This window comes from Scyliorhinus canicula, chromosome 5, assembly GCF_902713615.1.
Source record: "Scyliorhinus canicula chromosome 5, sScyCan1.1, whole genome shotgun sequence".
Classification (NCBI taxonomy): domain Eukaryota; kingdom Metazoa; phylum Chordata; class Chondrichthyes; order Carcharhiniformes; family Scyliorhinidae; genus Scyliorhinus; species Scyliorhinus canicula.
This window is the reverse complement of record NC_052150.1, coordinates 82,091,282-82,118,415: the sequence shown is the minus strand read 5'-3', so window position 1 is coordinate 82,118,415 and position 27,134 is coordinate 82,091,282. Positions and strand designations below refer to the sequence as shown.

Sequence of the window (27,134 nt, the reverse complement as noted above, 5' to 3'; positions counted from 1 at the left end):
TGACCTAGTGAGATGCAAATGAGGTCCTGCAAATCGATGAGCACTGGGGCTGCTTCACAGGTGGGAGGGAGGTTTCAAGCCAGCAAATGCTTAGACTTTTCTTGTGGTGCCTTGAGGAGCAGTCCTGCTTCGCTTTACCCTAATTGTGACTTATCTGAAGAGGGCCTCTTCTACTTCCTTTTCAGGTTTTTCCAAGCAAGGCACCTACAATGGATTTGAGACTAGGACGAGATCAACCATGATCTGATTGAATGGCAGAGCAGGCATGTAGGGCTGCATTTCTGCTCCTTATTGCTCACCTAGCCCCCTTTTTATTCCTGTCTGTAAGGATGAGAGTCTATTTTGTTTAACCACCAGTGGTAATAATTAGAAATGCAGTGCATAACTCATGCAGATTTAACAGGAGTGTATATTGTGCCGGACATCCGGTGGCGTTTGCGAGCGGGTCGGCTGCATCGAGAAGAGCTCCCGCCGGTGGCCACTATTTGCGGCGCTTTTGAGGGTTCCCCAATTCTTCGCTCTCCCCCCAGATTATTGGCGGCCTTTGGGGCTGTCCCGAGTAGCAAGCGGGGCCAGTTTGAAAACCGGCGAGGAACCTCACGCGGGTGTCGGACGGCTGGTGCTGAGGTGTCGGGCCCAGCGCGCGCGGAGGTCGGAGCAGCGGGGGCGGAACTAAAGAAAGGTCAAGGCGGCAGGCCCTAAGCCAGGGCGCGATGAAGGTGCGATGTCTCACATCGGGTGGCTCCCGCCTAGAATGTGGTGAGAAGATTGAAGTCCGGTCCCAGGGAAAATTCTGGAGGAGTACAAAAAAGAAGAGAAAGAAGTTTTAAAGAAATTTGATCAAAGTTTTTTTTCCCCTTTTTTGATTGAATGAAGGAAAAAATGTTTTTTGTTTTTTCTATCAAAAATTTTTAAAAGATTGAAGAAGGAAAGAAGTGTGAAAAAAAAGGAAAATAATAAGCCGTTAAAGGATGCGAAGAGCAGCATCGAAGAAAGGAGGAAACGCAGGTTTGCCGTTGAATGAGGGGACGAGCAAAAGTGCTGACAAGATGGCGGATGCCGGACCGCATGGTGGGGCCGCACTACTTACGGTGGAGAAGATGACCAAGGTGATGACGGTGGAGCTGGAAAAGCAGTTTGTGAGGCACATGGCGGCTTTGAGGAAGGAGATGGCGGTTGCATTGAAGTCATTGGTGGAGGAGGCAATCGTCCTGGTGAAGGTAGCGGTGGCAAAGACGTCGGCCAAGGTGAGAGAGCAGGGCGAGAAGATGAAGGAAGTGGAGGAGGCCGTGTCACAGCACAGCGACCAGTTCACCTCGATGGGGGACAAGCTGTGGAGGATAGTGGAGGTCAACAGAGGACTCCGAGCAAAGCTCGAGGACTTGGAGAACCGCTCGAGGCGGTACAATCTGAGAATTGTGGGCTTGCCCGAAGGGGCAGAGGGTCCAAGGCCAACAGAGTACCTCGCTAAGAAGTCAGCGGAGCTGATGGGGGAGAGTGAGATCCCCTCCCGGTATGAGCTGGACCGAGCTCATCGGTCATTGAGGTATGGTATGGTGTACCCGTCAAAGCTGAGGGTGACTTATGATGCCAAAGACTTTTACTTTGAGACGGCGGAGGCGGCTGAGGCGTTCGTGAGGGCAGAAGGCTTGGGACAGATGTGAGGAGCAGAGCTGGAAGAGAGACTGTGGACTGTGATTGGGGAGCTACAACTTTCTTTTTACTGCCGTGTACTGTAATTTACTTCTCTTCACATTGTTGCAGAGTTCAAGTTATTGGTTGGGTTGACTGGCATTCTGTGTTGCGACGGTTATATCTTATTTTAATGAATTGTATGGGTTGGATTGTTGCTTTTGTTTTTTCTTTCTCTGGTTCTGGGTGAGAGGGGACGGTATATCTTGGCTGGGGGGGGGGCACCTTCGCTAGCTAACTAAAGTCGGCTAGTGAACGGAGGTGAGGTGAGAGGAGGGCTGCGGACATTGGATCCTGATTGGCAGGTTTCGATGGGCCTACGAGGCGGGGGGGGGGGGGGGGGGGAGGGATTGATGCTGGGAGATGTTTTTTTGAGATAAAATGTAGGGGGGGTTTTGGGGGGGTAAAAGGGTTCAATGTTAATAATGGATAGGGGCGGGTCAGGCTCATGGGGCAGGGCCCGGTGGTATGATGATGGTGGATAAGAAGGGTGAGGAGGTGGTGGTGAGAGACCCCCAGCGCTCGCTGGTCCCATAAGGTGGGGCATAGGCATTGGCTGGGCTAATGGTGGAAATGGGAGGGGTGGACCCTTGGAGGTTTCTTGGAGGGGGAACGGGAGTACTCGTATTTCTCAGCAGTCCATAAGGTATACTCGCGGATCAACGTTTTTTGTGGTGGGAAAGGCTTTGCTGGCTGGGGTTAAGGGGTCGGAATACTCGGCAATTGCAGTATCAGATCACGCTCAGCATTGGGTGATATGGTACTGGAGAAGGGGGTAGTGCACAGGCCGGGGTGGAAATTAGATGTGGGACTTTTGGGGGGACCAAGTATTCTGTGACAAAATTGAAACGGTAATTAAGGAATATGTAGGTTTCAGCTGTACAGGTGAGGTGTCGAAGGCAGTTGTCTGGGAGGCTCGCAAGGCGGTGATGAGGGGTGAGGTGATTTTGTTTAAGGTCAGGGTGGACAAAGAGGACAGGTTAGAGCGGCAGAGGGTAATAGATGCGATTTTGGAGGGAGATAGGAGTTATGCAGAAGATGGGGACCAGCAAAGCTAGAAAAGAGGAAGAAACTACAGGCGAGCTTCGACCGACTGTCCACCAGGAAGGCGGTACGCCAACTGAGGCGAGCAATGGGTGTAATTTACGAACATGGAGATAAGGCTCCATGTATGTTAGCAGGTCAGCTCCAGAGGGAAGCAGCGGCAAGGGAAATTGTTCAGGTGAGGGATAGGGCAAGAAAGTTGGTGTTGGCTCCGGATCTGATTAACAAGGTTTTTGAGGAGTTTTATGAGAGGTTGTACAGGTCCGAGCCACCCGGGGGAGACCGTGAGATGCAGGAATTTCTAGATGGGTTGGAGTACCGGAGGCTAGGGGAGGGGGACAGGGCTACATTAGAAGGAGTGATAGTGGAGCAGGAGATAAAGGATGCGATTGGGAGGATGCAGTCGGGGAAGGTGGGAGGGCCGGATGGGTTTCCGGTGGAATATTATAAAAAATTTAAGGATAAGCTGGCACCCCTGATGGTGGGGATGTTTGAAGAGGCGATAGGGAAGGGGGCGTTGCCACAAACTTTGGGACAGGCATCGATTTCCCTGTTGCTAAAAAAAGATAAGGGTCCGATGGAGTGTGGGTCGTATAGGCCCATATCACTTCTGAATGTGGACGCAAAAGTATTGGCGAAGGTACTGGGGGATAGGCTGGAGGAGTGCCTCCCGAAGGGGCAGGACTCACTTTAGGTACCTGGGGTGCAGGTTGCCAGGGAATGGGAGGGCTCTGCAGGTACAACATTTCTAGTTTGGTGGGGAGAGTGAAAGCTGATCTGGCAAGGTGGAATGGTCTCCCTCTGTCACTGGCCGGTTGGGTACAGGCGGTTAAAATGAACGTGTTGCCGCGATTTCTGTTCATTTTTCTATGCCTGCCGATTTTCCTGCCAAAAGCTTTTTTCAGAGAGATTGAGGGAAGGATTACTTCGTTCATATGTGGAGGGAAGGTGGCCAGAGTTAGAAAGGTGCTACTGCAGAGGGGAAGGCAGGCTGTGGGTTTGGGTCTTCCGAACCTGATGTATTACTAATGGGCGGCGAATGTGGAGAAGGTGCGAAGCTGGGTTAGAAGAGTTGATTCCCAGTGGGACGGAATGTAGGAGAGTTTGTGCAGGAGGTTGGGATTGAAAGCACTAGCAACATCTCTGCTCCCGATAGCCCTGGGGAAATACTCCGGGAGTCCGGTAATAATACCTTCATTGAGAATTTGGAGGCAGTTTCGCCAACACTTCGGGTTGGGGGCTGTCAAGGGAAATGCCGATTCGGGGGAACCATAGATTTGAGCCAGGGAGATGGGATAGAAATTTACGGAAATGGGAGGAGAAGGGGATTAAGACACTAAAAGATTTGTTTCTTAGGGGTCGGTTTGCAGGACTGAAGGAGCTGGAAGCGAAGTATGGGCTGGAGCAGGGGGGGAAATGTTTAGATACATGCAGGTTCGAGATTTTGCCAGAAAGGAGATACAGAGCTTCCCAGTGGAGCTTCCTCCACATTACTGGAGGAGGTGCTGACGACAGGGGGACTGGAGAAGGGGGTAGTGTCAGCGGTCTACGGAGCTATTTTGGAAGAGGCGAAGGCACCATTGGAAGGGATCAAAGCAAAGTGGGAGGAAGGGTTGGGAGAGGATATGGAGGAGGGGTTCTGGTGTGAGGTGCTCCGGAGAGTGAGTGCCTCCACCTCGTGCGCGAGGTTGGGGCTGATACAGCTGAAGGTGGTATACAGAGTACATCTCACGAGGGCGAGTATGAGCCGATTCTTTGACGGAGTAGAAGATGCGTGTGAACATTCTGGAGGGGGGGGCTAATCACGTTCATATTTTTGGTCCGGTCCAAAGCTAGAGGATTACTGGAAGGAGGTTTTTAGGGTAATTTCCAAAGTGGTGCACGTGAAACTGGACCCGGGATCCTGGGTGGCCATATTCGGGGTGTCGGACCAGCCAGGGTTGGAAACGGGTGCGGAGGCAGATGTTGTAGCCTTCGCCTCATTGACCGCCCAAAGACGGATCCTGATGGGACGGTGAGTAACCTCTCCACTCTATGCCCTGGCGTGGCGGGGGTACTTGTTGGAATTCTTGACTCTTTAGAAGGTTAAGTTTGAACTGAGGTGAAGGACGGAGGGGTTCTACAATTCATGGGCATTATTCATCATGCACTTTCAAGAACTGGATAACATTGAACATTAGTTGGGGGGAGGGGGGGGGGGGGTGGGCGGTGTGTGTTGATGGCGACTATGGGTGATTCCTGATTCCTTTTTGTCATTGGTTTGTGTGAACATGCGGGCTAATGTTTGGGGTTTGGTGGGTGGATGGGATCATTGTTATTGATACGGGGATTGACATATTTGTTCCTGATTATTGTTTATTGTTGGTGGGTGTAAATTTTGGAGAAAATGTGAAAAAGGAGAATAAAAAATATTTTTTTTAAAAAGGAATGTACATTGTGCCTCCTCAACAGTTAATCAATACAAGTAATTACCTTTTAACTTTTCTCATTAGTGAAATGGAAGATGCCCCAATCCATTACACACACCAATCCATTAACGACTCAGCAATCTAGCAATAGCTCACTGGAGGTGAACAGGCTGCCAGCCAAAAGATATCCCAGCAGTCTGTATTATGGGACTATGAATTAATATTTCACTCAATAAAATGACAACTGCTCATTGCTTTGACACAGTGAAACTAATGATTCCCAACTCAAACTTCCTCAATATAAATGAAACTAATTTCCAGACAATACTGCTCAGTTATAGGGTAGGATTAAGTTGGAAACCGGAGCACTGCGGTACATTGACTAGCTGTTCCTCTGAACCCAAATCATGTTGTAAAAGGTGTAAAAAGTATAAAGTTTAGATTTTTTCTTTGGGTACATAATTATAGGAATGATTTGATGTAAATAATTTTGATAGTTCTACAGTTTCAAAAAATAAGAAAATAGAAAGGAACAAAAGCTGCCAGAATTTCTGCAGTTTCACCAGAGTTCACAGAGCGGTGGAGCCAAAATCAAAAACAAGGCACTTGTATTGTTTCTCTGGGAGTTCCACGAATCTCCAACTGGAGTCACGACAAAAGATCAGAAGAATTCAGTGGAAATTTTGGGCCATCAGTTAAAGAGGCAGTTACACTAGCCCTGTGTATAATTGGGAGAAATTTAGATCATTTGCAGACAATACTTACCTTGTTTACACTACTCCTAGTCCAGGAATGACCATGTTCACACTGCTCCTAGTCCAGGAATGACCATGTTCACACTGCTCCTAGTCCAGGAATGACCATGTTCACACTGCTCCTAGTCCAGGAGTGACCATGTTCACACTGCTCCTAGTCCAACAATGACCATGTTCACACTGCTCCTCGTCCAACAATGACCATGTTCACACTGCTCCTAGTCCAGCAATGGCCATGTTCACACTGCTCCTCGTCCAGCAATGACCATGTTCACACTGCTCCTAGTCCAGCAATGACCATGTTCACACTGCTCCTCGTCCAACAATGACCATGTTCACACTGCTCCTAGTCCAGGAATAGCCATGTTCACACTGCTCCTAGTCCAACAATGGCCATGTTCACACTGCTCCTAGTCCAAGAATGACCATGTTCACACTGCTCCTCGTCCAACAATGACCATGTTCACACTGCTCCTAGTCCAGGAATGACCATGTTCACACTGCTCCTAGTCCAGGAATGACCATGTTCACACTGCTCCTAGTCCAGTGCTGACCATGTTCACACTGCTCCTAGTCCAGGAATGACCATGTTCACACTGCTCCTAGTCCAACAATGACCATGTTCACACTGCTCCTCGTCCAACAATGACCATGTTCACACTGCTCCTAGTCCAGCAATGGCCATGTTCACACTGCTCCTCGTCCAGCAATGACCATGTTCACACTGCTCCTAGTCCAGGAATAGCCATGTTCACACTGCTCCTAGTCCAACAATGGCCATGTTCACACTGCTCCTAGTCCAAGAATGACCATGTTCACACTGCTCCTCGTCCAACAATGACCATGTTCACACTGCTCCTAGTCCAGGAATGACCATGTTCACACTGCTCCTAGTCCAACAATGACCATGTTCACACTGCTCCTAGTCCAGTGCTGACCATGTTCACACTGCTCCTAGTCCAGGAATGACCATGTTCACACTGCTCCTAGTCCAACAATGGCCATGTTCACACTGCTCCTAGTCCAACAATGACCATGTTCACACTGCTCCTCGTCCAACAATGACCATGTTCACACTGCTCCTAGTCCAGGAATGACCATGTTCACACTGCTCCTAGTCCAACAATGACCATGTTCACACTGCTCCTAGTCCAGTGCTGACCATGTTCACACTGCTCCTAGTCCAGGAATGACCATGTTCACACTGCTCCTAGTCCAACAATGGCCATGTTCACACTGCTCCTAGTCCAACAATGACCATGTTCACACTGCTCCTCGTCCAACAATGACCATGTTCACACTGCTCCTAGTCCAGGAATGACCATGTTCACACTGCTCCTAGTCCAACAATGACCATGTTCACACTGCTCCTAGTCCAGTGCTGACCATGTTCACACTGCTCCTAGTCCAGGAATGACCATGTTCACACTGCTCCTCGTCCAGCAATGACCATGTTCACACTGCTCCTAGTCCAGGAATAGCCATGTTCACACTGCTCCTAGTCCAGGAATGACCATGTTCACACTGCTCCTAGTCCAGTACTGACCATGTTCACACTGCTCCTAGTCCAGGAATGACCATGTTCACATTGCTCCTAGTCCAGGAATGACCATGTTCACACTGCTCCTAGTCCAGGAATGACCATGTTCACACTGCTCCTCGTCCAGCAATGACCATGTTCACACTGCTCCTCGTCCAACAATGACCATGTTCACACTGCTCCTAGTCCAGGAATGACCACGTTCACACTGCTCCTAGTCCAGGAATGACCATGTTCACACTGCTCCTAGTCCAGGAATGACCATGTTCACACTGCTCCTAGTCCAGGAATGACCACGTTCACACTGCTCCTAGTCTAGGAATGACCACGTTCACACTGCTCCTAGTCCAGGAATGAACACTGTGCAGGGCCATGGGCCTGAGACATGTGGAGCCTGGGACCCGCAGTTTCTGTTGGTCCCTGAATTGCTGCTTGAATTTTGGTATCTTTGGCTATGGTTTCCTTTGTCATTAACTTCAATAGTAATTTGTAGGTTTGTGGATTGCTGCTTTAATCATTAAGTTTAATGGTAATTCATAGCGCTGTTGTTGGAAATCAATCTTTGCGCTTAAATTGTGGATTGATTGCTGTTTCAATCACATTGCACTTTGTGAGTTCATTATAGTCACATGTTAATCTGAAGAGTAATCCATGGTAACTCTGGAAAATTTGGTGAGTTGTTTGTTTGGAATTGGTAGAGTTCTACCTGAGTTGATTGTGAATTGATTGCTGCATTAGTCACAGTGATTTGTGGCTTCCCAATAGTTGTATTACAGTGATTGTCTCCAGATGAGGCAAAGCAGGCAACAAGACAGCTTCAGGCTCAGCAATACAATAGGCTTCTCCATGTCAAATGTCTGGGTTCCTCTGCAGCCAATTTCTGAGTTCGGAGATATGCAGAGGCGTCATCAAATTAATTGGAAGGTGCAGTCGTAAAGCATTGTGCTGAAGGATTGATGGATCTTGCAAGTAGTCACTCTGCACTATTTTAAGATGTTTTTAGCTACAAAACTGTTGATTAAATGAAATATCCCCAGAGATCTTCCTCATTCACCAACTCCACAAATCAGAGATACTGTACTAAACTGGGAGGGTTAGGGTTTGAAGCTCTTCCTTTCTGACCACAGCTATGGCTATAGACCAGGGGTGGGCAAACTTTTCTGTGCAAGGGCCACATTCAGAAATTCACAATTTTAAAGGGCCGCATAGTATATTAAGTAAAATAATTACTTCACCCGGTTATGATTCTGGGCGCCTCATATAGAGCATAGAACAGTACAGCACAGAACAGGCCCTTCGGCCCTCGACGTTGTGCCGAGCAATGATCACCCTACTCAAGTCAACGTATCCACCCTATACCAGTAAGTAACCCAACAGCGCCCCCCCCATTAACCTTAAAAAAATAATTAAAACATTTTTTAAAAAGAATTTTTTTTTTTTTTTTAATGACTTGGTGGGCCGCATAAAGACCTTTGGCGGGCCGTAGTTTGCCCACCCCTGCTATAGACCATCCCATTGAGGGGTTCTGTAACTACCGTGGAGACTCAGTAGCTGATTCTATTTCCTAATTGGAGAGAGGGCACCTCCCTTACTCTCAACTGAAAAAACATATTACAGCTCTTTCCAAGTTGGAGGATTTCCTCTTGGCCCTCCAGATTCAAAAGCCTGCCCTAATTACAGCAATCCCACCTTTTTGGCCATTAATTGGCCAATTTGGGGAAATCACTGCTCAGTCACTGCTTCCTGCATAAAACGGGGTTGTGACCCCCATTTGACCTTGCATCGGGATCCCTAGCCAAAAACCTTGTCCCATTATATTTGCAAAGAGATCTGCCCCATCAGAGATTAATGAAGCGGCCTGGCACTCTGCACGTTCTCCCCGTGTCCACGTGGGTTTCCTCCGAGTGCTCCAGTTTCCTCCTACTAGTCCGAAAGGGATTGTTAGGTGAATTGGACATTCTGAATTCTCCCTCTGTGTACCCGAACAGCCATCAGAATGTGGCGACTAGGAGATTTTGACAGTAACCTCATTGCAGTGTTAATGTAAGCCTACTTGTGACAATAAAGATTATTAAAAAGTTATTATTAATGTTGGGGCAGGTGGGCAGCACGGTGGCCTAGTGGTTAGCACAACCGCCTCACGGCGCCGAGGTCCCCGGTTCGATCCTATCTCTGGGTCACTGTCAGTGTGGAGTTTGCACATTCTCCCCGTGTCTGCGTGGGTTTCGCCCCCACAACCCAAAAACGTGCAAGCTAGGTGGATTGGCCACACTAAATTGCCCCTTAATTGGAAAAATGATTGGGTACACTAAATTTATTTTTTTTTAAAAATTTTCAATTGAGTAGTTAGGCCCACTTGATCAGGGAGCCGAAGACTGGAGCCAATATATTGAGCATCTCCATTACTTCACAGCAAATGAAATAACAGGGGAAGATAAACAGAAAGTTATCCTATCAGCAGGTTGTGGGCCAGCAACCTTATAAGAAATTAGATGTCTCCGGAGGCTCCTGACACAAAGTAATTTGACCAGTTGGTGACGTTGGTCAGGGAGCATTCAAACCCCAGACCCTCGATCACACTACAGCAATTCAAGTTCAACTGAGCTATCAGGGACCCAGGAAAGACTATTTCTATCTCTGTTGCCAAATTCAGGCAAATGGCCAAACATTGCGAGTTTGGTGTAGCACTGGGACATGCTGCGTGGTTGTTTAGTATGTGGTATTGACAATACAAGTGTGGAAAATAAGTTGGTTTCAGGCTGAAATAAAGATTACCTGGACAGGGTGATTGAGATGCCCAAGGTGACCGAGTGCGCTGGGAGGGGCACGCCAGAGCTTCAAAGCCTGCAAGAGGGCCCGGTGAACCAGCTGTGCGGCAGTATGGCTGCAAGGCCCGGAGCCAGGTCAGCAGGCACTGAGGGACTTGGCCACAATCCCAGGAATTGAAGACCTTTATGTGATGTTAGCGGAGCTGGGGGGGTCAAATACACCAAGCTCAACCTCAGTAATGACAACTTGAAACTAGAACTGGATGAAGATTCCCAAAGGTTTGCAGTAATGAACGCATATAAAGGCCTGATTCAATACACCAGATTATCTTTTGGCATCTCCTTGACCAGTGCAACATTCCAGTGCACAATGGAGAATCTCCACCAGGCTATCCTGAAGGTTGTAGTCTATCTGGATGGCATCCTTATAACAGGTACACCACATTAGAACACCAAGCAAGCTTAGAAGAAGTGTTGAAAAGATTTAGATGCTGGAATTTGACTTAAATGCATAATGTGCACTATTCAAGATGGTGAAGTTACTTAATAATAATACAATAATCTTTATTGCCACAAGTAGACTTACATTAACACTGCGATGAAGTTACTGTGAAAAGCGCCTAGTCACCACATTCCAGCGCCTGTTCGGGTTCACAGTGGGAGAATTCAGAATGTCCAAATTACCTAACAGTACATCTTTTGGGATTTGTGGGAGGAAACCGGAGCACCCAGAGGAAACCCACGCAGACACAGGGAGAACATGCAGACTCTGCACAGACAGTGACCCAAGCTGGGAATCGAACCTGGGACCCTGCCACTGTGAAGCCACAATGCTAACAACTGTGTTACTGTGCTGCCCCTAGGGTTACCTAGGGTTCAAGGTGGACTTCAAATGCCTGAACCCACTTGAAGACAAGCTGAGATCCATAAGAGAAATCCCGCCGTCTCAGAATGTGGCAGAATTCATTATGGTCGTTTTACTCCCAACCTGGCAACAACATTGGCGCGTTGCACATGCTCTTGAAGAAACACCAGGTGTTGGGATAGGAAGTAACCACAGGAGCACGTCTCCCAATACGTTAAGCAGGTCTTACAGTCATCGAACCTATTGATTCATTTTGACCCGAGGAAACCCATTATTTGGACCTGCTGTGCTTCACATTATGGGAGAAGGACAATTCTATGCATGACAATGGAGGGTTGCTCAGAGAGGCCAATTATCTGTCAAACACTTCTGATGGTCAGCATAAATACGTGCAAATTGAAAAGGAAGGCCTTGCCATAACCTACGATGTCGAGAAATTTCACCAGCATTTCACAATAATAAAGGATTCAAGCCCCTGCTGGGGCTCCTTCATGAAATTAAGCCTCTGCCAAAGTACAACGATGGGCCTTGTTGCTGGTGGCCTATCACTACATCTTTGAACAGAGGTAGGATAGACAGATTTTAAATGCTGATGTGTGGAGTAGGCTCCCACTTCCAAGAAGCTGGCACTTCTGCTGGCACCTCAATAAATTGTCTGAGCATTGATCGTCTTAGACACTGCCAGTTTCGGCCAGCCACGTAATGAATTGGACACAACGGGACCAAGTCCTGTTCAAAGTGGAACTCATGATATTATCCAAGATCAGTCTGACCAATTAAGATTGTACCTTACTCGTAAGGACGCACTCAGTTGTGAGAATGGATTCATACTTTGGGGTTCCCGGGTGATAGTGCCACCCCAGGCCCGAGAGCAGGTGTTGCAAGAATTGTATGGTGCCCATCCTCACCAGACTAAAATGAATTTGCATGTTGATAGCTACATCCAGTGTTTTGCCATGGACAGGATAATTGAAAACATGGTGCGCCTGTGCGACTCCTGCCAGACACAGCAGACATTGCCCCCACATCCAACCTCCACACTTGGGAATGGCTTGGACACCCATAGATGAGGGTACGCGTGGACTTCGCCAGTCTTTTCATGGCCGAGATGTTCCTCATTTTAGTCGACGCCCATTCAAAGTGATTGTAGGTTCAACAGATGGGAATGACGACCTCAGCGGCCATAATAGAGGCCCAGCGGTGGGTGTTTGCTACGTGTGGCCTCCCTGAAGTAACAGTGTCTGACATTGGCCCTCCCTTCACTTACAAGGACTTTCAGCATTTTTCAGAGGAAATGGCATTCGCCAGACCAGAACAATCCCTTTTCACCCTGCCTCGCACAGGTTAGCAGAGAGGGCTGTGCAAACATTCAAGGCAGCTATGAAGAAGGAGTCCAGCAGACTACTACAACTTAGGATAGCCAACTTTCTTTTGTCTTACAATACGACTCCCCATACCACTACGGGCCATCACACCGGCAGAATTACTGAAGGGCCGTTGTTTATGGAATGCCGTTGGACTTGGTTTCCCACTCTTTGGCAGGGAGGGTGGAGGGCACGGCAGGACTCCCAGAGAAAACAACACACTTCTCGAAAAGTGGACATTTTTTTCCAAGTGGATGACCTGGTCCTTGTCAGAATTATGCCTCAGGCCCACTATGGTTACCAGGCCAAGTTGTGTCCAAGTCAGGCCCAGTTTCATATGTGGTAGACTTTGGGTAGCAGGACAGTATGGAAACACATGGGCCACGTGAGAAGCTGGGGGACTGCAACCCCAATTTTGGAACAGTTGGAGCCGGCCGGTTGCACCAGTGCCCCAGTGGTGGAGCCAGAACAAAGGAGATCTAGAAGTCTCGAGGAGGCCCCATCGATGATCCAGGAACAAGCAAAAGAAGGGAATAATCCTGTGGGGTTTGTTCACTCTCAGGAACATTCTGCTAAGAGTGATGACTTTGTTACCTCTGGGTTGGTGGAGCCAGTTGGGGGATTAAGGCGGTCTACAAGACCCAGGAAATCTCCTGATTGGCTAATTCTCTGATGGCCCATTTGGACTCTTCTCTTTTGTTTCCTGAGTCTTATATTGTACAGAGTTATTGTATGTAGTTTGTTTGTACATAGGTTATCGAGGGATTTAAGGGGGGAGGGATGTGGTAGGATGGTCCCTTTAAGGAGCATGTCCTCACGGCCCATGTGACTGGCATGGAGCCTGTCATGCGGGCGCACGCGAACCCCAACCAATGAGGAATAAGCACATGGGCCAGGGAGCAGTGATCTAGTCAGAGTGAACACAGGAGCCAGAATGTTAACACCTATATTGGAGACTCTGCCTGTACAAAAGTTAACTTTGTTAGCTGCCAATAAACACTTTGTGTTTCATCACTACCGTCTACCTGGTATTGCATCGAGGCACCACAGTTGAGAGGTGCATGGGGAAAGTGAAGATTAGGTTGGGCAGTAGCGGCAGCTGGGTAGGAAGTGGTACAGGTTGTGTGGGCTGGTGGGCAGCGGTGGTAGATGGTAGTGAAGCAGTGGATAACAGTGTCAGCATCATTTCAATGTGAGGTCGGAAGGAATATTTCTGTTCTTCTGAGCTCAGTAAATATGTTATAAAAATCTTTACTCTCTTTACTGTGACCCAGGTTTCCTGTTAGACCTGGCCTTCATAAAAGATACAGGCTGTCTCAGGGTAATGTACTCCTGCAATGAGGGTTTTAAATAATAATAATAATAATCTTTATCAGTGTCACAAGTAGGCTTATCTTCAGCTTACCAGTTCATTAATTATGCCACTGTGAAGATTTGTGGTGGGGCGGGCAGAAAGTCGCCTGTCCCAACATTAATAATAACTTTTTAATAATCTTTATTATTGTCACAAGTAGGCTTACATTAACACTGCAATGAAGTTACTGTCAAAATCTCCTAGTCGCCACATTCTGATGGCTGTTCGGGTACACAGAGGGAGAATTCAGAATGTCCAATTCACCTAACAAGCCCTTTCGGACTAGTAGGAGGAAACTGGAGCACCTGGAGGAAACCCACGTGGACACGGGGAGAACGTGCAGAGTGCCAGGCCGCTTATTTCATTTTTTTGAAATATATTTTATACAACTATCAAAACAGGTTACAACACAAAAACACCGCAGGAAACATACTTCCCAGCAATCAACTACACAGTCTGTACAAATGTTTCCCCTTTTTCACCCTCCCAGGCCTCTTATTTCATTTTTAAAGACCTAGGCCGGTATTCTCCGAGCCTGTGCCGGGTTGGAGAATCGCCGTGGGGGGGGGCGAGAATCCCACCACGCCTCTCCGACGCCGGGCCGCCAATTCTCCGGCGACTGGAGAATCAGCACCTGCGCGATCGCCGCGGCGCTGGTCGGGGGCCGTTGAAAGCGCCCCCCGCAGTGATTCTCCATGCTCGACGGGCCGAGTGCCCGCCGAGTCCCGCCAGCATGGTTTACCCAGCGGGACCTCGGCGTTCTGGCTGCGGGCGCTGTCATGTTGGGGAGGCAGGGGGATCCATCTCCGGGGTGGGGTGGGGTGGGGGGGGCCTCCACAGTGGCCAGACCCGCGATCAAGGGCTACCGATCGGCAGCCAAGCTCATTCGGGGGGGGGGGGGGAACTATGTTCCTCCACCATGTTGCCCGGAGGCCGGCTGCAGAGACGGCAACCACGCGCATGCACCAGCGTGGAGACGCCGTGGCGCGCATGTGTGGACCCGCGCCGGCCGTGGCACGCGTGCGCGGACCCCCGCCGGTAGTGTATGGCTGGCTTTCGGTGCCAGAGCAGCGCACAGCACTCCAACGCCGTTCTAGCCCCTGAGGAAGAGGAGAATGACTGGGCCTGGAGGCCCGTTGACGCAGCGTCAACACTTGACCGGGATTTCGGAGAATCCCAGCCCTAATATCTGTTTTAGTGTAGGCCTTTATTAATATGGCAGGTTGTGCTGTGTGTCCTGCCCATATTATTGGAGGCTCAATCGGCCATTTAGCACCCAACAAATATGTGCTGCACGGTCAAATTTATAGACCGGGGCGGGATGGCCCGGCGCCAAGAACGGCGCGAACCACTCCGGCGTCGGGCCAACAGGAAGTTGCGGAATCCTCCGCACTTCCGGGGGCTAGGCTGGCACCAGAGGGGTTGGCGCCGCGCCAACCGCCGCTGAAGGGCCGTAGCTAGTTGCCGCATGCGCAGAACCCGCCGGCGTGGTTCTGCGCATGCGCAGACTGACCGGCGTGTTCCTGCGCATGCGCAGGGGGGTTCTTCTCAGCGCCGGCCATGGCGGAGCCCTACAGAGGTCGGCGCAGAAGGAAGGAGTGCCCCCACGGTACAGACCCCGCCCGCAGATCGGTAGGCCACGATCGCAGGCCACCGTGGGTCTCCCCCTCCCCCTCCCCCCGCCCCCGAGGACTCCACTAGATGGCCTACCAGCCAGGCCCCGCCGTGTGGGACCATGTCGATTTCAGATTTCACGGCAGCAGGACTAGTCAGGAATTTATGGCAGCTTGGCCCATCGGGGCCTGGAGAATTGCCGGGGGGGGGGGGGGGGGGGGGGGGCGTTGCCAACGGCCCCCGACCAACGTGGCATAAACCCCGCCCCCGCCCACAAAACGGCGCCGGAGATTACGGCAGCCGGCGGCAGGGCGGGATTCACGCCACCTCCCGAGGATTTCCACCAATTGCCGGAGAATCCCACCCGATGCTTAATCCCTGGTGTTTGGTAATTTACCCAATCTCAGTGTGGTCAGGAATAGAACCACACTGTTGGTCTCACCATCCTTGCATGAAGCAGAATAATCAACTGAATTCTCAATCCTATTAGATATCCAGTGATCCCTGCTGGAAATATGTGGATAATTATAAAACATGGACGGAATTGGCTTGCACAGTTTAGCAATTTGGTCAACTCACTTCCAAATCAGCACATAAAGAATGGCCACGGCAGTGGAGAACTGGTGGACACAGTCATAAGTATATCCAGTGTGAGCAGCATCTTTTAGGGATGAAAAAGTGAAAGGAAAGGAGAAAAATCAAAGGGCAAGTCAAAAAGAAAGAAGAAAAGACTAAGCAAACAGGATAAGGGAGCCTTTGACTCATTTTGCGTTTGAAGTTTGCAGCTGTATAATCTAGGAACTGTAATTGTTTATAAAATGTCACAGCTCCAGTGAAGGTCGGTTGAAAGTTGAACGACAAGTCCCATTACACTTCGCAGCCCTGTGAAAAAATAAGTAATTTATAGTCCATTAATGTGTTTACTGGTTTAATTTAAACTGGCATCATGCATAAACTTTCTGAACAATTTTGCATGTTGTCCTGCAGACCTTAAAAGGGATTAGCATTTTATACAAGTTACTTCTGAGCATTTGGCAAATGTGAGGCCCCTCTTTAAATTTAGATTCTTACTTTCTACTTTAGGAGCAGGGGTTTGAAATGTACGAAGCGTTTGAAGACTTAGGGAGCATTCCAGCAGAATCACCACAAAGGGAAGAAGCATACAATACTATTGTGAGCATTCGGTTTTACAGTGCACACACTGTGCAATGTTAATGGCATTATTAAATAAATCAGATGCTATCTTTCCAGGGTCAGGCTGCCCTGTCTTTGCCAGCTACTCACGGTCTGGCTCTTATTCCTCGGTGGTTTTCATTTTTAGAATTGCTTTTTCGTATCAGCCAACAGCTACGCCTAAAAGAATGAAACAATTTTTTTTCATTGGTTGTTTCTCACAATAGTATATGCGTTCACAAAGGGTATTTATTTATTTTATATAGTACTTCAGTCACTAAATTGTTACGTGTAGAAGGAGGCCATTGGGCCCATTGTGTTTGCAATGGCTCTCCAAATGAACGATGCATTTAGTGCTACTCTCTTACCCTCTCCACATAACCCTGCACATTCTTCCTTTTCAAATAACAGCCCAATTCCCTTTTAAGCACCTCGATTCAATCTGCCTCCACCACACTCTCAGGCAGTGCATTGCAGACCTTAACTATTCACTGCCTGATGATCGTTTCCTTCATGTTGTTTTTGCTTAATTTGTAAATTAACTTAGAGTCATAGAGGTCAACAGCACAGTAAAGGCCCTTTGGTCCTTCATGTCTGCACCAATCAAAACAACCACCAAACTTTCTAATCCCATTTTCCAGCATTTGGCCCTTAGCCTTGAACCTGTGTCCTCTTGTTTTGATTATTTCATGAATGGGAACAGTTTCCCTCTATCTATTCTGTCTCAATGATTTGGAAGACCCCTATCCAACCGTCTCTCAGCCTTCTCTCCTCCAATCTGTCTACGTAAAATTCCTCATCTCTGGGATATTTTCTGCACTGTTTCCAATGCCTTCCTATCCTTGCTGGTGTGCAAAGCCCAGAACTGGATGCAGTGCTCCAGCTGAGGCCAAAATAGTGTCTTCTACAAGTTCAACACTATGTCCTTGCTCTTGTACTCTTATGTCCCTGTTAATGAAGCTGAGGATATTCTATGATTTTTTAACTGCTTTCTCAACCTGTCCTGCCACCTTCAGTAGTTTATGCTTCTACCCAGATCCCTCTGCTTCTGCATTTTTTGTGTTGTTCCCTTCATTTTATATTGTCTCTCCATGTTCTTCCTACCAAAATGAATCACTTCACATTTCTCCGCATCAAACTTTACCTGCTACCTATGTGCCCATTCCACCAACTTGTCGATGTCCTTTTTGAAGTTCTATAATCTATACTGCCCTCCTCGCAGTTCACAATAAATTCACAATACTTCCAAGTTTAGTGTCATCCAAATATTTTGAAATTGTGCCATGTACACCCAGGACAACAATTTATATCATTAATAAATATCAAAAGATGTACAAAGTTTCCAACTTCCCACACTGTAGCTCATTCGACATTAAGGGGTAGCAGTGCCTTGTGGTATAGTCGCTGGACTAATAATCCAGAGGCCCAGGGTATGGCTGTGTATTTAACTTGGCATATAGTGAGTTTTCTACTCTCTGATGCCATTTCCTGCAGTGGAAAGGTGGTGAACTGTGACAAAACTTGAGATCCAAGATGGTGGTATCCTAAAAGCTTTGTCGTTTTTCATCCTAACGAGGGATCTAACTTCGCATATTTACCCTTTTCTTTTTAATTTACTTTCCTCTGCAGTTTGTTTTTGAAATATTGCCTCAATTAGAAACATTCAAATTCAAATAAATTGATACAAAAGAAAACACTATTTTTCTGACAAGCTGCAGAAATAATCACAATGTTTGGATTTTGGTCAGCATTAACTTGGTGGGCAGCTCAGCGCAGAGCACATTGCACCAGAGAGATAGCCCGAGGAGGCGAGTGCAGTGAGACTCTTCTTCCGGCACTGAACCCTCGGAATGTATAAGTGAAGATGGCTATAATGATAAAGTCTGAATCTTTGACTTGTTCTCCCCTTCTTACTAGGATCTGTATTGAGAACAAATCTCAGTGAATTTTCTTTGGGATCTTAAATGCAACACTGATATAATCCACAATAAGTTCCTAACTTCAACAGAATCGTACAGAATGGAGCCCAGCAGCTTCCCAACAGGCAGAAAAGGGAAATCAGTGGACATTTCCGCTGCCTGTACAATTTCACAAGTGGCCAACTGCAAAGGAACTTTGACAAAGAAACCAGTGAGCACGTGTCCTTTCTGCTCTCCCAAATGGAAAATGGTGTGTAGTGCAGATGGTACACATAAAAGGGCATGCCGATCTGCAGAATGGGAACAAGTGTTGTGGTGAATGTATTGCTGTAACAATTCACCATGTGCTTATCTGTATTACGCTGTTGCCCATGTGGGCTCCACCTATGGACCATTGTATGGTATTACCTATAATATAGCATATTGGGGCCTGTGTGTGCTCCGCCCCTGGCTCCACCCCTTGAGGGGAGGTATAAAGAGCAGTTGCCCTGTAGGCAGCTCCCACTAACAGATAATTCACAGGCAGGCACTGTTCTAGTTGATTAAAGCCAGTTTACTTCTACTCCTGGTTTTGTGTGAATTGATGGTCGCATCAATTTAATCAACTACAACACCACTATGGAATCGGCCCTCAAACCTGACCGACTGGAACTCGATCCACAGGCCGCGGAGGCGAAAGAGGTTTTTTCACACTGACTCCGCTGTTTCAAGGCCTACCTCGCCGCCTCCTCCTCGCCTTCTGTCTCCGACGAACACAAGCTCCTCCACTCACGGGTGAGCCATCGAATCTCTGTTCATCTCGAGGAAGCCTCCACCTACACAGCCGCCCTCGCGATGCTAGAGCACCTCTATGTAAGGCCCGTGAATAAGGTGTACACGCGGCATCTTCTCACCACTCGCCGCCAGCGTCCCGGGGAATCGCTGGAAGAGTACCTACGCGACCTCAAAGTCCTTGCACGAAGCTGCAATTACCAGGCCGTTTCGGCCACTCAGCATATGGCCCTCGCCATCCGGGACACCTACGTGGCTGGAGTCAGGTCCAACTACGTGAGACAGCGCCTACTCGTAAAAGGTACCCTAGACCTGGAAGAGACGGTAAACTTAGCCTCCTCTCTGGAAGTAGCGTTCTAAAGCCTTAACGCGTTCCCGTCCGATCACGCAACCCCCTCGTGGACCCCCGACCAAAGAATACCCCAGGCCTGTACCGCGCGGCTGCCCGCCCACAATGGGGGTCTACCCTGTTATTTCTGCGGTCAGCCTCAACAACCCAGGCAGTTCTGCCCAGCCCGGAACGCGAACTGCAGTGACTGCGGGAGAAAAGGACATTTTGCTAATGTTTGCTTGGCCAGATCCAAAAACTCTAAATCGCAGGCCCGACCCTCAGACTCACAGGCCCGCGGATCCCGCAGTGTGGCAGCGTATCTGATGGCTCCGCCCCCTCCGGCCGCGTTATCGGCTTTGTGCTTTCTGTGGGGGCAGCCATCTCCAAGCCCGCACAACATGTGCGACTCACAGGGGCTGCCATCTTGGCCATCCTGGCCCGCCACGTGCGATTCATGGGGGCCGCCATCCCATGAATCCTTTTACTATATAGAATAGAATAGATTCATAGAACAGTACAGCACAGAACAGGCCCTTCGGCCCTCGATGTTGTGCCGAGCCATGATCACCCTACTCAAACCCACGTATCCACCCTATACCCGTAACCCAACAACCCCCCCCCTTAACCTTACTTTTTTTAGGACACTACGGGCAATTTAACATGACCAATCCACCTAACCCGCACATCTTTGGACTGTGGGAGGAAACCGGAGCACCCGGAGTTAACCCATGCACACAGGGGGAGGACGTGCAGACTCCACACAGACAGTGACCCAGCCAGGAATCGAACCTGGTACCCTGGAGCTGTGAAGCATTTATGCTAACCACCATGCTACCCTGCTGCCCCTATAGTTTGAGATGGTACTATGATTCCATGGTAATATGATTCCATGCTTTGCATGAGTCCATATTCAAAGATGCCGCTCTTTTTAAAATTTCAGAAAGGGAATGATTCAATAAGTAATAAATTCTATTACCATCGACCAGTTTAATTATTTAAGATCTAGCTGGTTTTACAGGGTGCTATAAAATATACGCGTACCATCCCTGCTTCTTGATACATTACTTTGGTACATTAAAATGATCAGAATTATCTCTTCACATCTTCAGTAAATATATTCTAATCTTGACATTAAAGGGCTGAAAGGCAAGAGATTCATGAAATTATATTGAGGGAGGGTGGAGAATATTGCATTGCAATGTTATGTATAACAAACCCATTAAAAACACACTCTCATGCTTTCACTGCAAAGAGGAAGGGCGTGATTCTCCGCTGCCCACGACGGGTCGGAGAATAGCGGGAGGGCCTTCCCGACATTTTTCCCGACCTCCCGCTATTCTCTCCCCCCCCCCCATGGCCGCCCCACGACACGAATCGCTGCTCGCCGTTTTTTACGGCGAACAGTGATTCTCCCCAGGCCGATGGGCCGAGTTCCCAGGCCTTTACGGCCGTTTCCACGAACGCAAACACACCTGCTCTCACCGTTCGTGAAAACGACCGCAAAGTGCCGTTCCCGACAACCATGGCCCACCGTGTTTCGGCCGTGCCAAGGGTGACATGGGCCCGCGATCGGTGGGCACCGATCGCGGGCAGCGGGTCTGAAACCCGCGCACTCGTTGTTCCTCCGCCGCCCCGCAGGATCAGTCCGCGGGGCAGCTGAGGGGCATGCCGGCCCGCGCATGCGCGGGTTTGACGCATATGCGTGATGACGTCATCTGCGCATGCGCGGGTTGGAGCCGCCCAATCCGCGCATGCGCAGCTGACGTCATCGTGTGCATCAGCCGCCATGACCCTTGGCGCGCGGGCTTAGCGACGGTCGCTAAGCCTGCGATGCCGTGCTTAGCGGGGCCGCGCTGCTAGCCCCGACCGGGGGGGGGGAGAATCAGGTCCCGGGAGGGGGCACGGAGGCTGCCGTGAAACACGGCCAGTTTCACGGCAGCCTTTACGACTCTCCGCATTTGCGGAGAATCGCGCCCGAAATCTTTGTCCAAGGTGACACAAAACCTTAAACCTGAAATTTCTGGGGAATATTTCAATAAATGAAGTAGCAAAATATAAACCCAACGTTGAAAAATTGAATAGTTATAGGTAAGAGGAGAAAAAAACAAAAGGAGAAACCATGTGTTGGCAAGCGGGTTGAAAGTATTTATTTTTATTTTTAGTTTAAGTTGTGTTGAACATGCATAATTTAGTGTTATGAGTTTAATGTTACAATAAAAAATTAATATTACAACAGCTTGTTTAATTGAACGGTATTTTGGAAGATAAACCAAACTAATTAGGGTTGGACATGGTAGCACAGTGGTTAGCACTGTTGCTTCACAGCACCAGGGACCCGAGTTCGATTCCTAGCTTGGGCCACTCTCTGTGCCGAGTCTGCACATTCTCCCCGTGTCTGCTTCCTCCGAATTTCCTCCGGATGCTCTGGTCTCCTCCCACAGTCCAAAGATGTGCAGATTAGGTAGATTGGTCACGCTAAATTTCCCCGTAGTGTCCAAAAGTTAGGTGGGGTTGCTGGTTTACAGGAATAGGGTGGAGGTGTGGGCTTAGGTAGGGTGCTCTTTCAGGGGCAGGTTTAGACTCGATGGGCCAAATGGTCTCCTTCTGTGCTGTAATTTATATGATCTATGATCTGTGACAACTGACCCAAGGTACCAGGAATTTGCTGGCAAGCCAAGAGTTAAATTCTTCTGATTCACCTGGTCTGTGTGATGGCACGGTGGAATAATAAGGCTCAAAATATTTAGCCTGTGTCATCTGTCTTTTGCAAACATACTCACACATGCAACATTGTAGTCGAGGCAGAATTTCTAATTGATGGCCAGAGATTTACTACGTTTTTCAGGAAACTCTGGAATTACTTGGGTAAAATTTGCAGAACAAGAACCTCTGTGTCCAAGTTGTTCAGTTATCTTGCATTCTCGTATTTTCCCGTTTGTCTTTTACCTCATGATTTACTGTAGACTTCTTAAATGCACTTTATTGTTCTTTGATCCAAGCAGCAAAAAACCCTCTAGTAATGCTCTTTTTTTTTTGCAGTACATGACTGCTGCAGCACCTATGCAAGGGACCTACATTCCCCAGTACACTCCTGTGCCTCCAGCAGCTGTCCCTGTTGAAGTGAGTATATGGACCCTCCTCTCTTGTGTGATGCATGGCTCAATTGTGCAGTTTTATTTATTACACAATATTTTAGATGCATAATTGTTATCAAGCTTATCACAATCCTAAAATTAGGCACCAAATCTAACCCATACTGATGAGAAGAAAGATTTTCTGTTTCTTGTCTCAGAGGATCCTATGTGAAATGGGTTTAAGCAGTTTTAATCTAGCTCTCAATGGATCTGAGGCACTTGATTGGCAATCTCACTTTGAAAGGTCAAGGGACGGTTGATGTGTGGACTGGAAATTGTAATGGTTGCAGTAGGGAGTATTCTTTTCTCAATTTGACGATCAGACGCATTGGGGTGGAATTTTCCGACCCTTCCCGCTGACGGGATCTTTCTGTCCCGTCGATGGCGCCCGCCCCCGGTGGGTTCCCCGGCAGCAGAGGATGCGGGTCATGCAAAACTCAATAGACATCAGGGGGGGACTGAAATATCCTGCGTCCGGCCAATGGAGGGCTTGCCCCCACTGGCGGAAAACATGCCATGGAGGATTGTGGGGGGGCAGGTGGTTGAAAATCCCGCCAAAGTTGCAGGAGGAGAGAGAAGGCTTTAGTCTCTGTTGAATCATGTGTGTGCTTATAATGCTGACACTGTTCACTTAAAAAAGTCTTCAGTCTCCATAGTTATCCCCGTCTGATAAAAAATCAAAATAAAGCTCAGCAGTTTGTTCTCCGTCATGAAAATATGTTATTCCATTTTTTTAAAGTAACTTTTCTTCGCCTTCTTTAGGTTCAGTTTGATTTGTGCACTATACCCTGGGCTGACTGGGTGAGCTTCACTCTCTCTCTCTCTCTCTCTCTCTTTCTCTTTTTCTCTCCCCTCCCCTCTCCTCCATCTCACCTTTCTATCTCTATCTTTATTTTGCTGCTAAAAGACTACAGGAGTAACCCATATGGTTTGCTGTCTGGTATTCCTTCTGTCCCTGTGAGTAGCTCTACCCAGCTCCTCCCTTTGATCATCAAAAATGATGAATGCCATGTCCATTCATAGCCTTTGACATATGATGAGCCAGTGGACTATATTACTGGCTAGCACAAATATATTTTTTAATGAAATTATTTGTTTGGCATTACTTAACTTTTAAAAATATTTTATGATTTTCATGATTGACAGGATTATAGAGTTAACTCTGAGAATGAGCACATCCTGTTCAGTTTGAAACTTTTCTGAGAAGATTGAACTGAACTAAGACTGACTTTGAAGTCCGGCTTCAGCTCTCCTTCTATAAATCAAATTATTTCTTGACTATGAATTTCCCCTTCGCCCCTATAATGCCAATACCATCGAATGCAGTGATCTTTGATGTTGTGATTTGTCTTACCAGGCATCCCACTTTCAAATCCCTTAACTAATTCTGGTCCCATCTAACCAAATCACAGTTATGTTGTCTGTTTCTTCAACCCTATTTATCATCCTTTATATTTCTCTTTTAACAGCAGCATTTACTGCATTTCTGTTTTTCAGTTGGGTGGAATTTAATGCTCCACCCGTTCTCCCCCCCCCCCCCCCCCCCCCCCCCCCCAAACAAGATTCCTTTGACTTCCCAACTCCCCCACTTAAGGGCCTCGTTCTGTCGCTACCAGTATTGTACCAGTGGCAGGTGGGAACATAGGGGCAGGAGAAGGCCATTCAGCCCATCAAACCTGCACTGCCATTCAATACGATCGTGGCTGACCATCCACTTCAATGCCTTTCCCCTCCGCACTATCCCCATCTTCCTTTACGTCATTGGTATTTAGAAATCTGTCAAAATCTGTGGTAAAACATTCTCAATGACTGAGCTTCCACAGCCCGCTAGGGTAGAAAATTACAAAGATTCATCACCCTCTGAGTGAAAAGCATTCTCCTCATCTCAGTCCTAAGTGGCTTACCCCTTATTTTGAAATTATGTCCCCTGGTTCTAAACTCCCCAACCAGGATAAACATCTGACCTGCATCTACCCTGCCTATCCCTTTAAGTATTTTGTAGGTTTGAATGAGATCACCTCTCATTCTTCAAAACTCTAGAGAATATAGGCCCAGTTTCCCCAAACTCTCTTCATGGGATAATCCTGCCATCCAGGGACAAGTACGGTGAAGCTTCACTGCACTCCCTCAATGGCAATAAGATCTTTCCTAAGGTAAGGGCACTAAACCTGCACACGGTCCTCGAGTGCGGTCTAACCAAGGTTTGGGGGCCATGGACAACTGGGCCTGCAGCCTATTGGGGAGTACTCCTCCTACTTGGGCAGCTCATGCTCAACAGAGCGATCCACTGGCAGCAATACCTGGCCACGCTGGAAGATCCCCACCTACCCTTTAAACCAACTCCCTTCCCCTCTCTCTTCCTTGCCAGATGACTGGCTCTGGTGAATTCTGCCTTTCCTTCAGGGTGCCAACAATGATCCTGAAGCCTGGGCCTATGCAGCTTCCAGTAGTAGATTGTTGCCAGCCTTCGATTGGCTGGCTGCTATCAGAAGTGGGAGATTAGCCCTGAAGTTGATGAAGACCTTGTCACCAACCAGATAAGTGCCTGATTGGCGTTAAATCAGGTCCAGGGATGGATCTAGAATGGCTGCAGTGGGTCCTTGCAGGCTGTCTAGCCGGTGGACAGATCCACCCCCATGACCATTAAATTCCACCTGTTATGTTCGTTAGTCCTAGAAATGGAAAAGCTGTTTGCATAAAATCATTTCAAAATGTGGTTTAACACATCCCTTATTCCGTCCTGCTAAATATGCTTTGAGTCTTAAACCATGTTGATACTTCTCATTGTGATTTTATTTTCCACTTCCCTCATGAGCCAAACCTGATGTCTTTCTTAGTAAGATTGCCTGCTTAAAAAATGTCAATTTGTACTTAGATGTGTGCTGTGGTCCTGGCCTGCCTAGAAGCTGGTAGAAAATGCCTCAACTCATTTCATTTAGGACCCTAACAACCAACGGTGGGGCAAAATTTAACCTTGCTAGAGTGGACTGTATTTCAGCCCCGATTCTAAAAGGACATTGTTCTAAGCTACTGTGCAATCCATTTCATCTTATTCAGAACAGTCATAGGTGAAAGAGGTTTCTAATGTTGTCCTTTTTGTGTTTATGTTTAACAAAGTAAAGTAGCACACAAATATACGGATAGCTTTTTTAAATACCGCTGCACATATGCTGTCCATTGGTATCTAGATCAGAAAAATATGATTAAAATTGTTTGAAAGTAGCCCTGAACAACCTATTAATGGGACTTTATTCAGGTTTTGTATTTAATTTCGGTTATACTTTCACAATAAAAATTGATGCATTAGGAAATAAAAAGGACACCAATCAATATAATTCCTGGAATTCAGCCATTCTGTCGCTGTGACGAGGGAGAAAAATTGTATTCTTCTAGAAAATGAAGAGTGAGAGATGACACAATTCTGAATTTTAAAATCACAGAAAAAGGAACAGAGAAAATTAAAGTTAATGGATATTTTATATCAGTTAATTCATCCAATAAGACAAGAGTCTTGTTTCAAAGCTTCTTCTGCAGGAGGGTGCAAGAGTTATGAGCTTGAATCAACGTAAAATTGGTCAGCGATAAGCTAATGATTTTAAGGGTTAGGAGCTCGAGACAAGAAATTATGAACGATGTCCACAGGAGAGGTCAGCTGAACAATTGAGGGAATTTTGACTTTGGAAGCCGGATTTTTAAAATGGGAGAGATGCTAAACATGCTATTTGCTGTCACCCATTTTAAGTCACATAATCTCCATTTAGCAGTGAAGGGGAAGGAAAGCTATTTTCTAAATTGCTGATGCTGGTTTTCTTTCATTGTAAGAGACTATGGTGAACTATAATCACCCTCATGGAGGTGAGTCGAGGTCTCATACAATTTTGCTTCCTTCTTAACTTCAGGGTGTCGTTGCTGATACCTCCCCACAGACGGTCGCACCTTCATCACAGGAAGCCAGTGGCCAACAACAACAGATACCAGTGGAAACGACCAATGATCATGCGCCTACCTATTCTTACCAACAAGCTAAGTAAGTGATTGGATACATAGACAATGAAAGAGGCAAAGGACAATAGGGAAACATGGGGCTGGATTCTTCACCCACGCCCGCCGCAAGATCACCACGGGCGCGATGTGGACCACATAAAGGTCCATTGACCTCGGGCGGGAATTTCCTGTCGCTGGGCGAGTACGGCTGGAAAATCCACCCATAAGGTGTAGTTTTCCCGGAAATCGGCAAAGGCCAACGGCGGGCGGGAAAAGCGGCAGTGCAAGCCACCAGCAGCATAAGCCAGTCTATTCAAGGAAAGAAGGAACAAAATAGACATGTCTTATTTTGCAATCTTACCCAAAATGATTTTGTCTGTGTTCATGTGGGATTCTTCATGCCAGGTTTAGTTAACAG

The 27,134-nt window shown here is 47.7% G+C and overlaps 1 protein-coding gene across 7 annotated transcripts in view; it reads left to right on the top strand.

Moving 5' to 3' along the window:
- Window positions 1–27,134, top strand: part of LOC119966096 (RNA-binding motif, single-stranded-interacting protein 3) — a 1,648,548-nt gene that overhangs the window by 1,620,313 nt on the left and 1,101 nt on the right. For 4 of the 7 annotated variants that reach the window (XM_038797302.1, XM_038797300.1, XM_038797299.1 and 1 more), the window contains 3 exons: window positions 22,638–22,718; window positions 23,495–23,533; window positions 26,632–26,759. In XM_038797302.1, coding sequence (XP_038653230.1) covers window positions 22,638–22,718; window positions 23,495–23,533; window positions 26,632–26,759 — 248 coding nt within the window. Of the gene's footprint in view, window positions 1–22,637; window positions 22,719–23,494; window positions 23,534–26,631; window positions 26,764–27,134 lie in introns of those variants that run through there. The other 3 variants (XM_038797304.1, XM_038797306.1, XM_038797303.1) reach the window with 2 other exon arrangements.